This window comes from Ursus americanus, chromosome 12 (assembly GCF_024610735.1).
Source record: "Ursus americanus isolate L20-20 chromosome 12, mUrsAme1.1.p, whole genome shotgun sequence".
Classification (NCBI taxonomy): Eukaryota; Metazoa; Chordata; class Mammalia; order Carnivora; family Ursidae; genus Ursus; species Ursus americanus.
In genome coordinates, this window is record NC_142138.1 from 68,294,736 (window position 1) to 68,309,653 (window position 14,918).

At 40.6% G+C, this 14,918-nt stretch overlaps 1 protein-coding gene across 1 annotated transcript in view; it reads left to right on the forward strand.

Moving 5' to 3' along the window:
• The window catches only part of CHD1L (chromodomain helicase DNA binding protein 1 like), a 66,535-nt gene extending 58,522 nt beyond the window's left edge, over positions 1-8,013 (forward strand). Inside the window, exons 20-23 of the mRNA XM_045813580.2 lie at positions 3,043-3,113; positions 4,743-4,857; positions 5,949-6,057; positions 7,676-8,013. Coding sequence (XP_045669536.1) covers positions 3,043-3,113; positions 4,743-4,857; positions 5,949-6,057; positions 7,676-7,748 — 368 coding nt within the window. The 3' untranslated portion in view covers positions 7,749-8,013. The remainder of the gene's footprint in view (positions 1-3,042; positions 3,114-4,742; positions 4,858-5,948; positions 6,058-7,675) is intronic.
• Positions 8,014-14,918: the final 6,905 nt, after the last annotated feature.

Genomic DNA, 14,918 nt, shown 5'->3' on the forward strand with positions numbered 1-14,918 from the left:
TAAGTATAGGGGGAACATACATCAACATAATAGCCATATATGTTACCCACAGTTAACATTGTACTCAACAGAGAAAAATCAAAAGCTTTCCCTCTAAAACCAGGAACAAGATTGGGGTGCCTGTCTATACTCCTCATTCTTATTTAACATAATAATGGCAGTCCTAGCTAGAGCAATCAGGCAAGACAAATTAAAAGGCATCCAAATCAGAGAGGAAAAAGTAAAGTTGTTATTATTTGCAGATGTGATCTTATATATTGAAAACCCCAAATTCTCAATATATTGGATTTAATCAATTGGAAAAAGAACTATTGGATGTAATCAATGTATTCAGTAAGTTGCAGGATCTAAAATCAACACACAGAAATCAGTGCCTTCTCTATGCATTAGCAACGAAACATCTGAAAAAGAAATGAAATGCCATTCACCATTAACATCAAACACAATAAAATATCTAAGAATTAACTTAACCAAGGAAAAAAAAAGATTTAGACAATGAAAAATACAAGACTTGTTTAAAGAAATTGAAGAAGACATAAATAATTGAAAAGATATTAACTCTTCTGATCAGTGATTGTGAAATATCATTAAAGTGCTCATGCTACACAAAGCCATCTCTGCTCTAATGCAATCCCTATAAAAGTTCCAATAGCATTTTCTACATTAGAATCCTAAAATTTGAATGAAACCAAAAAAGACCTTGAATAACCAAATTAGTCACTAGAAAGAAGAACAAAGCAGAAGGCATCACACTTCCTGATTTCAAACTATATGACAAAGTGATAATAATTAAAATGGTATGGTACCAGCATAAAAATAGACACGTAGATCAATGGAACAGAATACAGACCCCAGAATTAAACCTCTACATACATTGCCAACTGATATTTGATAAGGGAGCCAAGAACATCCAATAGGGAAAATGTAGTCATTTCAGCAAATGGTGTTGGGAAAACTAAATAGCCACATGCAGGAAAATGAAATTGGGACCCCTACCTTGCTCCACTCACAAAAATTATCTCAGAATGGATCAAAGACTTAAACATAAGACCTGATACCATAAAACTCCTAGAAGAAAACCGAGGGAAGAAGTTCCTTGAGATTGGCCTTGGCAGAAAGTAATTTTAAGGAAGAAAATCAATAAGTGGGGCTACATCAAACTTAAAAGCTTCTGCACTTTAAAAGAAACAATAAAATGGAAAGGCAACCTACAGAAAGGAAGAGAATATTTGAAAACCGTATATTGGATAAGGGGTTACTATTCAACATTGATAAAAAACTTGGACAACTCAGCAGAAAAAAAAAAAAACAAACCAGTCTGATTGAAAAGTGAACAGAGGAACCAAATAGATATTTTCCCAAAGAAGATGTACAGAAACTGGTACCGGTTTCTGGGACAACGGAACATGAAAAGATGCTCAACATCAGTAATTATCGGGGAAATGCATATCAAAACTACAATGAAATATGACCTCACACCTGTCAGAATGGCTATCATCGAGAAGACATTAAGTATTGATGAGGATGTGGAGAAAAGGGAACCATCATGCACAATTGGTGGGAATGCAAACTGGTGCAGTCACTATGGAAAACAGTATAGAGATTCCTCAAAAAATTGCAATTAGAGCTATCATATCTGGCAAGCCCACTTTTGGGTATATATTCAAAGGACGTGAAAACAGGTTATCACGGAGATATCTGCACTCCCATGTTGATTTTTGCATTATTCACAATAGCCAAGATATGGAAACAACTTAAGTGTCAGTCAACGAATGGATAAAGATGTATACACACACACCTGTCCCTTGTATGTGAAATTTAAAACTAAAAAATACCAGAATGAAATGGTGGTTACCAGGGGCTGGGGGTGGTGGAAATAGTAGAGATAACGTTTGAGGGTACCTACTTGCACTTAGTAGTTAAATAAGTCCTAGAGGTCTAATACACAGTGCAGGGACTACAGACAATAGAACTTTATTGTAAACCTTGAAATTGCTAAGAGACTAGGTCATAATTGTTCCCACCACTAGAAGGAGTGACAGTTATGGGATGTGACTGAGATGTTAGCTCATGCTACAGTGGCAATTGTATTGCAGTATAAATGTGTAAATCAGTATTTTGTATACCATAAACTTACACAGTGTTATATGTCAGTTACAGCTCCAAAAAAAAATAGACAATAAAAAGTGTTTGTGAGGATGTGGAGAAATTAGAACACTTGTGCATTGATGGTGGGAATGTAAAATGACATAACTGCTATGGAAAACAGTTCGGTGTTTCCTGAAAACATTAAGAATAAAATTACCGTATGATTCAGCAATCCCTCTTGTAAGAACTGCAGTCAGGGACTCAAACAGATATTTGTACACCCGTGTTTCATTATTCACAATGGCCTAAAGGTGGAAACAACCCAAGTATCTGCTGCTGGATGAATAGATAAACAGTACGGTATATATTCTACAGTGAGCTATTATTCAGCCTTGGAAACCAGGAAATTCTCACACATGCTACAACATGGATGACTCCTGAGGACATTAGGCCAAGTAAAATAAGCCAGTCATGGACAAGTATTGTGTGATTCCACTTAGATGAAGTAACTCCAGTAGATTCACAGAGGTAGAAAGTAAGAGTGGTGGTTGCAGGGGAGATGGGGAGAAGAAGTTTAATGAGTACAGAGTGTCAGTTTTGCAAGGTAAAGAGAGTTGTGGAGATTGATTGCATAGCAGTGTGAAGGTACTTGACACTACTGAGCTGTGTGCTTAAAAATGGTTACTACGATGGTAAATTTTATGTTAGTTATATTTTACCACAATAAAACATTTAAAAAAATGAAAGTTTTTGAGCAAAAAAAACCCCTCAGGAGTGTATCATGTGAGTACCTGCTAAGGCAGTGACTGAAGCTAAGAGAGTGAGAAAAAGTGAGATTGTAACCTGATTGGCCGAAAAGGAAGGGAGTCCAGGGCAGTCACAAGAGTCCCTCTTGGGGGTCTCAGTCCAGAGTGAACCTCATGTTCCGTCTGTTGCTCTTTTACTTTACCTCAGACTTGAATTTGGGAGGTGTCCTTTTATTTCCTATTGATGATAAAGAGTCAAGAAATGAAGGGCAAGATTTGGTAAGTAACACATCTCTTATCAGAACTAAATTTTGGCTCACCTCACCTTTTAAAACCTCTCCTGTTTCTGCTGGCCTCTCTGTCAGCGTGTTAGTTGCAAGGGCTGCCGTAATAAACCACCACCAGCACTGTACTTTGAGGGATCATTTCTATAGTTTGTTATAAAACACTACCAACTAGGTGGCTTAGAAAACAGATGAATTTCTCCACCGTTCTGGAGGCTACCAGTACAAGATTAAGGTGCCGGCAGGGCTGATTTCCTCTGAGGCCTCTCTCCCTTGGCTTAGCGGTGGCCACCTGTGTGTTTCCTCACATGGTCTGTCCTCTCTGTGTGCACATCCCTGGTGTCTCAGTCTATGTCCAAATTTCTTCCTGTAAGCACAGCAGTCAGACTGGATGAGGCACCACCCCAGTGGCCTCATTTTAACTTACTTGCTTCTTTAAAAGGCCCTGTCTCCACACACAGTCACATTTGAATATGAGAGGACACCTCACACAGTACCAGCTCATAGGAAATGCTCAGGAAACACTGAATAAGAAAACATGACTCAAAACTCCAAGTGTTTCATTGTTTACTATGTGAAAAGTTGTGTAAAAGGTTGTGTTTAGTAGCCAGCCATAAGCAGAAGAGAGGAGCCGAGCCATATTTTCTCTACCTCTATTAACATTCTCCTTTGGGGGCACCTGGGTGGCTCAGTCAGCTAAGTGCCCAGCTCTTGATTTTGGCTCAGGTTTGATCTCATAGTCCTGAGATTGAGCCCCGCAGTGGGCTCTGCACCAAACGTGGAGCCTGCTTGACATTCCCTCTCTCTCCCTCCGCCCCTCCCACCGTGCACACTTTCTCTCTTTCAAAAAAAAATTCTCCTTTTACATCTTAAGTATCTCTTACTTACCAGTCCTTTAGAATTCCTCTAAGATGTTTTATTAACCACACTTAACCTTTCTCAAGGGACTGAATTCATATTGAATTTAGAGCCAAATCTTACTGCCTTAGGATAGAAACCAGGCTGAAAGGGACATATATTTTTTTGAGGTTGGTGGTCTGTGTGGCTGACAAAGTGGCTTCTGCCTGCTCATTTTTTCAGTCATTTCTAAGACATATGAACAACATAGTGGTTATGGCATAGATGCTCAGAATCCAGTGACTCAAGAAAACAACTGGTTACCATATGGTGGTAGGAATGTCAGTCCCAGACACTCCCTTGACACCCTCTCTAGTCTCCCCCACTTAAGTTAGGACAGGGTGGGAATTACTGGAGCAGAGTTGGAATGGGGGGTTGGGAGCTGACTGGAGCATCAGCCAGAGGGTTGTATACAGGAACCTGTAAAGTCCTTTCTGCTCCTAAGACTGAAAAATTCTTTCTTTACCATTGAGAGCACTTAGGAAAGACAGCATGTTTTGGATGCTGATTTTAACATATCTTAAAAAGAAGAGGAAATACTTGTGTATAAAGTTACCACAAAATAAAAACAATTATGATGGAAGATTAAATCATGAATTTGGTAGAACGTAGTTCAGGCAGAGCATCCAAAAAAGATGGAGATGAAGCCCCCTCTGTGGGCAGGTCACTTAGTTGACAGTGCAGCCTTCTCGTGTCATGTCAACCATGTGATGGCTGTTCCTCCTAGTTGGCCTTGATTGTGGCTCAGCACCGTGATCGCTCCAATGTCCTGTCTGGCATTAAGATGGCAGCCCTAGAAGAGGGCCTGAAGAAGATCTGTTTAGCAGCAAAGAGAAAGAAAGGTAAGCTTTTCAGGAGATGAATTTGTTTCCAGGCATGTGATAGGATCTTTAAAGGGAGATGAGAAATGTTAAGATCTCATTCAATATATATGGTAAAGGTAAACCCCCATATAAGGGACCACACAAGTAACCATCACATCATCTTGATTAGCCTCTTTTCCTTTCCCGATCACTTTTATAGTCATCATCTGTGTGGACCATCTCCCTGCACTGGGATATTTGTATCATGATTTTACAGATGAGGAAGCAGAAGACCAGAGATGTAATGATCTGGTCAGATGCAGTTGGGGAGTGCTGTTTATCCTACCCCTTCCCCTCTGCATAGCCGCACCCAGTCCACATTAGCAGACAGTCTCTGCCAAAAGTCAGAGTGAAGTTTTATTTCCAAACCCATTGTGTCTCAGAATTTGTTGAACTGATTGACTTGTTAAAGAATCTGATTATTTCGGGGTGCCGGGGGGGTGGGCAATTAGGTTCCTGACTCTTAATTTCGGCACAGGTCATGATCTCAGGGTTGTGCGATTGAGCCCCGCCTCCAGCTCCCCACTGAGCATGGAGCCTGCTTAAGATTCTCCCTCTCCCCCTTTCTCCCCCCTATTTTTTTATAATAATTTTTAATTATGTTATGTTAGTCACCATACAGTATATCCTTAGTTTTTGATGTAATGTTCCATGATTCATTATTTGCGTATGACACCCAGTGCACCATGCAATATGTGCCCTCCTTAATACCCATCACTGGCCTATCCCAATCCCCCACCCTTCTCCCCCTCTCTTTAAAAAGAAGAAAAGAAAAGAATCTTTTTCTATCTAACATTGATCGTATTCTATTTTCATTGTACTTATTTCCAGAGCATATAGGTCTTTGTGTTTAACAGAATTACTTAATTCTTCCTATTACAGTCCTACCCCAGAATATTTTTGACCTTGTAATGTTATGCTTTGTGTAGGATACCCCATGATTATGTACATTTTTTCTGTTGGAAACCAAAAAGTGACTAAGAGCGTAGTTTTCTCTTATGTATATTTTTTACTGAATCAAATTTTTGATGAATGAAGACATCATAATCTATTTTTTTCCTCTTTAACAGCAAGTGTTCATCTTCCACGCATTGGACATTCCACGAAAGGTTTTAACTGGTATGGTACTGAGAGACTCATTCGGAAACACTTGGCTGCAAAAGGCATCCCAACTTACATGTATCCTTTTGTGATCTTACTAGTGTGTTCTTTCAGCTCAGAGAAAATGTCTTGCATTTTCTGATATCACTAATCAAGGCCAAGCCTTCTTCTGGCACATTTTTTACTCTGTCCCTCACCAATGAGACAAAAACTAAGAAATACTTTGTAACTTGTACATATCCAAGGAGATGAATACACCCAAGCATTATTGGGTTCCAGCAGCTAGATTAAAAGGTATATGAAGGGGGTAGTTCATTGAATATGTCATTTGATAACATTGAATCTTTTCACATGAGGTCTCTAGAGATCTTTCAGGCCTGAAGACAAGGCTCTGTTCACTAAAGTAAATAATTAAACAATCAAATGAGGGAACTATTTTACTTTTGAACCTATTCAATGTATTCTTAGGGTACAGTGTGAAATTCTTTTTGACCATTAGGATATAATCTAGTACTGCTAGACTAGTAGTTTCTTCTAATGATCTCATTGCTGTATCAGTGAGCATTGTTTGAACTATTACACTGAGTCTAAAAAAATCACTAGAAGCTGAACTGACCCCCAAGTGCTATAATCATACAGAAACTCCATCTTTTTACGCAGATACTTCAATACAGTGTTGTGTTTCACAACATTTATTTATTTATTTTTGACCTTTATTTATTTACTTATTTTTTTTAATAATATTTTTTATTATGTTAGTCACGATACAGCACATCCCTGGTTTCTGATGTAAAGGTCCATGATTCATTAGTTGCATATAACACCCAGTGCACCATGCAATACGTGCCCTCCTTAATACCCATCACCAGCCTATCCCATTCCCTTACCCCCCTCTTTGAAGCCCTCAGTTTATTTCCCAGAGTCCATAGTCTCTTATGGTTCATTTCCCCTTCTGTGTACCCCCCTTTTCTTCTTCCCTTTCTTCTCCTACCGATCTTCCTACTTCTTATATTCCATAAATGAGTGAAACCATATAATTGTCTTTCTCTGCTTGACTTATTTCGCTTAGCATTATCTCCTCCAGTCCCGTCCATGTTGCAGCAAATGCTGAGAAATCGTTCTTTTTGATGGCTGAGTAATATTCCATTGTATATATGGACCACATCATCTTGATCCAGTCATCTGTTGAAGGGCATCTCAGCTCCTTCCACAATTTAGCTATTGTGGACAATGCTGCTGTGAACATTGGGGTGCATATGGCCCTTCTCTTCACTACGTCTGTATCTTTGGGGTAAATACCCAGTAGCGCAATTGCTGGATCATAGGATAGCTCAATTTTTAACTTTTTAAGGGACCTCCACACTGTTTTCCAGAGTGGCCATACCAACTTGCATTCCCACCAACAATGTAGGAGGGATCCCCTTTCTTCACAACATTTAAATCACTGTAAAAAGTTAGCAGAAAAGTCGTTTTATATGCTTGTACAATTCAAGCGGTATCAAAAGAGTTTTAATAAGATAACAATAGCAGTAATGAGTACTAACAGTATTGGGAGAATTTATGATATGGTGAAGGGAATTAAGGCATGCTACTTTCAGAGTGGTTATTTCAATAATTACTAAACTAGAGAACTAGCAGTTTTAGTAAAGTTGATTTTAAAGTGATGAAATAGATCTTCCTTGACTATCCTTATCAGATATTACTTTCCTAGAAGCAGGGCAGCTGTTCTTCATCCACAGCCCTCTTCCTCGGGACTGCTGGTGCCTTAACAGTTGGCCAGTGTCACAATCAGCATTCAGCAAGCAATTAATATTTGCCCAGAGCTACTGAATTAGAGTGTTTCAAAAAGGAGTCCGGATCTGGTGGGCCCCTGAGATAACTGTGTTTTCCGAATTCTCGTTCTCCAGGATGTGTTACTCTGATTTGGTACCTGTAATACAGGGATGCACACCTTAATCGGGAAAGTCCTCTGGCAGTTTGCCAGGGCTCCCATTTTCATAGCTATTTGCATAATAATAAATTTTCTATCTCTAATGGTTTCATTGCTTGCTTTCTCCTCAATCCAGTTTTCTTCCCCTCCATTAGACTGATTGCTTTACAGAGGATTAGGCTGTGGATTAAGGAGAAATGAAACAGGTTGCTCTGGGAGAAGGAAGCACCTTCAGCCGATTTATGCCTTGGGAAGACAGGACACTGAGGTGAGTTTCCTGATCCAGACCAGTGGAGCCTCTCCTGCCCTTTTCACACTGCTCAGCATCAAGATCTAGAAGACAAAACATTGGCCTAGAGGCCTGTCAAATGTGGACACAGAGAAACCAGAGGATCACCTTTCCCCTTCCCACCAAACTGAGTTCAGCTTAAAGAAGTAAGGGAATTCTGGCAATGGCACAAAGCCAGCGCAGAATGACTAGTGTTATTGGGGAGGGCAGGGGCCAAGAACCACAAGGGAATGAGTCTTGGGGGGAGACACTGTATAAACTGTGGCTTTTCGTGCTTTTGTACATAAAGCCTCAGTCCTGGCTGCCTATCCTCAACCAGCCTGACTTCTACTGCTGTTAGGACCTCAACATCCTGAGTCCTATAGAGACCTCTTCAGAAGCCCCAGCCCTGGGCCCTTGATTTCAAGGAACCCTGGCTAGTGGGGCAGCCAGCCAGGACCAGACCGTCTAAGGAAGGTGGTATCTATAGCACCTGGGCTGTGCTGTTCTATTTGACTCCCTCCCTGGCACCTTCACCCTTCGACATTTTAGCATCCATATTGAAGACTTCTTAGACCTCTAAATTAATGATTCCTTTATTTTTTTTTTCCTCCTAATACTACTTTCCTTTTTTAGAGAGAGAGAATCTCAAGCAGGCTCCATGCCCAGCGTGGAGCCCAACGCAGGGTTCTTTCTTATCCCTGAGTGAAAATCAAGAGTCAGATGTTCAACTGACTGAGCCACCCAGGCGCCCCAAACTTCTTTCATTTTTGCTGCCTCTTAACTCCTCCTCTTACTGCTAGGCCTTGACACACAGGTTATTATAATAACTTTAACTCTTGACTGGCGTCTTGTCTCTCCTATAAGTAAACACAGAATTGGAACTCTTTAAAGGGAGGATAATGAAACCTAACCTAATGCACAGGTAAATTGTCACACCTTCAGAAGCAGTCTCAGTACAAATAGGTGAGGTATTAGCAAATGCAAAGAAAACTTGGTTTGCAGAAGCTGTATGCTCTCCTGGGAAGCTGTGCTGTCTTCTGAGGGCAGCATGCACAGGGCCACCTGGGGACGTTTCTGAACATCTGAGAGAAGTATCAGAGCAGGGAACTCACTCTCAAAGAGAACACAGCTGACCTTTCAGGGGCACAGTTGTTCTGGGGGTAGAGGTGCTTCATTTTTACCCTGCACTCTGTCCCCCATGCTCCAACCATATGAGCTTTTCCTCTGGATGGAGGTCCTGGCACATGAACCTCTGTCTCATGATAAGTTGGGTAAAACAACACAGAAGATTAGAAAACTCACATAGCACATTCTGCCCGACACGGGTCACTTGTTAGTGGCAGCCCCCTGCTTTGCTTGTCTACCTCAGCAGTTCAGTCATCAACACTGCCCTGTGTCTCCATAAGTCCTTCCTACCTTTTATAATCCCTTCCCTTTTCCCAAAGCGCTGTCATTCTCTGGGAAAGAGAAAAGCTACCTATTCTGTTCATCTCAAAGGTTTTGTTGTCTTTCTCCCACAGCTTATTGTGGGGTCTCTCCTGTTTGGGTGGGTGCCCCCAAATGGGCAATGATCGGGTGGAAGCCAGTGGGTGGCACGGGCAGTGAAAAGAATTCACCTGCAGCAGAACAAAGGAGATAGAAATTTATTGAATATAAATTCAATGGCAAGGGAGCTGTGGGCAGGACAGCAAAGGAGAGACTGTAAGTAGGCAGTGGATGGGGGCTGTTTTTTCGGTGGTTGTTTTTAGAGGGGGACGTGGGGGCAGAGGGAGAGAGAGAATCTTGGGCTCCATGGGGCTCGATTTCACAACCCTGAGATCATGACCTGAGCTGAAATCAAGAGTCTGATGCTTACTGGACTGAGCCACCCAGGCTGTGGGGGCTGTTTTTAAAGAGCGAAGGTGAGGAGGTATGGCAACATATGGAATTTTCCCTTTTTTGGTAACTGTGCCTGGTTGTAAGTAGCCCATTGGTCAGTGAGGGCCTATGGATATTAGAGGTGGGTCGCTGATGGACCTGTCTGTATTCAGCTAGGGGGTCGCTGAGGGCCATTTCTGTATTACATCACTCAAGCCTGTTTGCCTAAAAGTAGCCTCTGCACTTATCATTGATACCCTCTAGCGTAGCCTTTGAGGAGGCTAAGACAGGGTTATGAGGACAATACAAGATTTTATTCACTGATGAGCTTCTGTGGAAAAGTTTGTATCTCTACATGAGTATGAAAACCCTGCTTATTGAGATAATGAGGATCTTAAGTCTATTGAACTTCTTCCACATATACAGCCTGATATATTTTCTTAATTTTTAATACACTGTCCTTTACCTTTTGTAACAAGCCTGTGACTTAATTTTTTCCCCAATCAATCTAAAGTGTATACTAAGTTAATTAACCTTCTTCAAGTATAGCTTCAAGGCATTTTATAGCCCCAAATCATCTCTAGGCCAGTGGGTTTTCTTTGCTGTCTACTAACTGCAGTATAAACTTCAGCACTGCTTACCTTCCACCATAATCTAACCTTATTTCCCAAAGACATCTAGCCGTTTCTCACTTGGGCTTTTGCTCATCATGGTAGTTCTCCCTGGACTGCCTTCCCCTAAACCCTTTCCCCTATCTCCACCTCTCCACTGTCTCCTATCAGGTCTGGTTTTCTGTAAGAATCCAGAAAAAGGCATTTCCTGTAATTGTATAAAAATTTAATCTGTGTTTGAACTGCTAATGATTATGTTTACATCACTTTCTTTGTTGTACCTCATATTATATTCATTGGTCTATTTACTTAACCCTTGGTGAAATACTAAGGTCTTTGAGAAAGATGATTTCTCATATCGCACAAAGTGATTGGCAGACACTCAGATAGATTTGTTGAATTGAAATGGTATTGAGATAACTGGCTAGCAATTTGGGAAAAGTATCAGACTTCCCCCATATATTATAAACTCCAGATGGCTTAAGTATTTAAATATAAAACTTGAGAAGACAGAAACTTGTCATTTTTATGGTATCTGACTAGCAACTGCCCTTTGAAGCTTCTCAAAACTTCTCACTAAAATACCAGTGGCATTAAGGTGAAGATTCACAACCACACTGAAAATAGACAACCAGCCAATCAAATGCCAGAATATGAGAGGAAATGACACTAGTTATAAGGCAAAGTTGAACCAAGATTTCATTTTAGGAAGCAAAGATGGCTTAAAAACCAAGGACCTTCACCAACCAGAAAATAAGCAGCCATTCCTTTATCCCCTGAGTTACTCTGAAGGTGTCCACATCTACTCCCAGCCTTTCTTTCCCTGTTAACAAAAGGTCAACCTCCCCAATCTCAGCTGTAAACTGTCCCCTCCACCCAATGCTATTTTACCAGTTCCTTTGTTTATACGTTCAATTTCTTCTTTTAAATTGAAAACTTCCCATTGAGAGAAAATAAGGTCAAGTCTCTCCCACTTAAAAAGAACTCCATTCCGCATTCCCTTCCTCTATCACAAACGTCAAGAGTTGTCCATAATCATCTCATTTCTTCACTTCCCCCTGACTCTAACCCATACCATTCTGCCTTTCTTCACTTTATAACATCAAGAGTCTGTGTTAGGAATACCGTCAAACTTGGGGTGCCTGGGTGGCTCAGTCAGTTAAGCATCTGCCTTGGGCTCAGGTCATGATCCCAGGTCCTGGGATTGAGCCCCACATTGGGCTCTCTACTTAGCAGGGAGCAGGCTTCTCCCTCTCCCTCTGCCTGCAACTCTGCCTGCTTGTGCTCTCTCTCTGTCAAGTAAATTTAAAAAAAGAAAAAAGAAAATACCATCAAACTCCAACTCACTAAATCCAGAGAACAATTTTTAGTTTTCATCTTGACCTGTCAGCCAAGCTTAACACTGTTGACTGCTTCCCACACTTGAGACACTCTTGCCTTGACTTCTGTGACAAAATACTCTACTGTGACAAAATAATCTCCAGGAATTATCTTCTATCATCTTTGTACAATTTTCGCCCCACAATCTTTTTTTTTTTTTAACCTAGTGTATTATTTTGCTGGAGCTGCCATAACAAAACCACAGTCTGGGTGGATATTGAACAATGGAAATTAATTTTCTCTTAGTACTTATGGCTTTGAAGTACAAAAATCAAGGTGTCAGCAAATTTAGTTTTTCCTGCGGCCTCTCTCCTTGGTTTGCAGACGGCTGCCTCCTTGTTATGTCCTCATGGTCTTACCTTTGTGTACACTCCCTCCTGGTGTTTCTCTGAATGTCCAAATTTCTTATAAGGACACCAGCCAGATTGGATTAGGCCCCACTCTACAGTTCTTATTTTAACTTAATTGCCTCTTTAAAGGCACTGTCTGCAAATAGAGTCACAATCTGAGGTTCTGGAGCTTAGGGCTTCAAACATAAATTTTGGAGGATAATTCAACCAATAACAGCTAGCTGTTAAATGTTGGAGTTCCTGAAGTTTCATTTCTATGTCCCCTTCTTCCATTTTGAACTCAGGGTTATTTCATCCATTTATAAATGTGTGAGTCATCTCATAGCTAGCTCAGCTGTCTCCTCTGAACTCCAAGCCTATATACTCCGTTACCTACTTGACATGTCTAATGAATATTTTAAAGGGATCATACATTTACACACCCAAAATTGAGTTAACTCAATCCCTTCCAGTGCTCCGAAATACATCCAGTTATGCAAGCCCTCTGTGTAAAGGTTACCTTTCATATATCTCGTCTCCCTTAAACTCAATCTATAATCAAGATCTAGCCATTTAACTTCATAAGTATCTCTTGAATTCATCCACTTTTCTTCATCCCCACCATCACTTTAGTGTTGATCACCATTATCATCTCACCAGAACAACTGCAAGCCATTCTAACTCTGTCTTTATATTGACTCTTGCTCCCTTCCAATCTGATTGCCAAATTGCAGCGAGAGTAGTCTCAAAATAAAGTCAGATCCTGTCATCACTCATCTTAAAACCTTCAATGGCTTCTCATTGTTCTTAGGGTAAAAACAAAAATCCTTAGTATGGGGGGCGCCTGGGTGGCACATCGGTTAAAGCGTCTGCCTTCGGCTCAGGGCGTGATCCTGGCGTTGTGGGATCGGGCCCCACATCAGGCTCCTCCGCTAGGAGCCTGCTTCTTCCTCTCCCACTCCCCCTGCTTGTGTTCCCTCTCTCGCTGGCTGTCTCTATCTCTGTTGAATAAATAAATAAAATCTTTAAAAAAAAAAATCCTTAGTATGAGTTATTTTCTGCATCCATCAACTGCATGTACTAAACAATTTGGAGAGAAGACATCCTACCAAAATGTCAAATTAACCTGGGCTCTTTCCTCCAAAATCAACTCTGGAGGAATTAAAAATGGAAGCATGGAATCTAAGAAACAATACAAACATAAAAAATCCCAGGGTGGATGGAGTTTCGAGCTGGTGTATAGGGATAGTTGGTAGCTGGTGTGGCTCTGGGAGGTTTTTCAAGAAAAGCTGTTCAGATCATGCCACCACCATCCCATCCCAACTTTCCCTTGGTTCCATTGTTGCCTGCCACCTCCCTTCAGAAATTCAAGACGAGTTCAAATACCCACAGGGTAAAAGGGCAGGGAAAAAACCCTTGGGGCTAATAGATTGGGAACGAACAGCCTCAAGCAGCTACTCCTCCCCCCTTTCCAAATCCCCAGAGCTGGTAGATAACAACCTGTGGGGTGTCCCTCTCCCCAGTATTGTTTTTCCATTTGAGAGTTCAAGGATGAAGCTCAGCTCTAAAGAACTGCTAACTAACAAAAAACAAACAAAAAAAGGACAGTGGATCTGTGGTGCCTGAGTCTCCCTGCCCTAGGGCTCATTCCTGTCCTCTGTTCTAAAGCTCACCAGGGATGACGATCTGAATGTCTGGACTGGATCTGGACATCTACCTTTCTCCAATGCATATTAAAAGGTAGGTTAGTCAAATATTCCCAGGGTAATATAACTATAAGAAAGATACCTGAGGGTTAAAACTGCCTCAATAGAAAAAGTTAACATTTAAAAAAAAATTAGAAAAACTAAGAATTTGCAATATGTAAAATAACTATATTGAAAGACCTAAAGGAAGATACCCACAATTGAAAGTTATAAAGAATCAAATGGAAATATTACATATGAGAAACTAATGAAAAAATTCAAAAGCTGGGATAAATAATGGATTAGATAGATATCACAGAAGAATGAATTAGAGTTAAAAATTAAACAATTAGAGTGAGGACATTCAAAAAGGAAATGGAAGAATAAAGAAATAGAAAAGTAAAAGAACATTATATATACACATACATATGTGTATGACAAATTTCTCATAATTAAAGATAAACTACTTGAGATTGATAGTATTTATAGAAAACTAATAAAAGCAATAAGAAGTAGTGCCTGGGTGGCTCAGTCGTTAAGCGTCTGCCTTCGGCTCGGGGCATGATCCCAGGGTCCTGGGATCAAGCCCTGCGTCGGACTTCCTGCTCTCCTGGGAGCCTGTTTCTTCTCCTCCCAGTCCCCCTGTTGTGTTCCCTCTCTCACTGGCTCTCTCTCTCTGTCAAATAAATAAAATATTAAAAAAAAAAAAAAAGCAATAAGAACGCACACCTTAGATGGGATAAGAACCCCCCACAGCTAGACACATTGTGGTATAATGTCAAAAGCCTCAAAGTTTACCACAAAAACCATTTTATAAACAGTTTTGGCAGAATTATTCGTATAAGAGGAATAAAACCAGCAGAGGCCGCCTTGGAC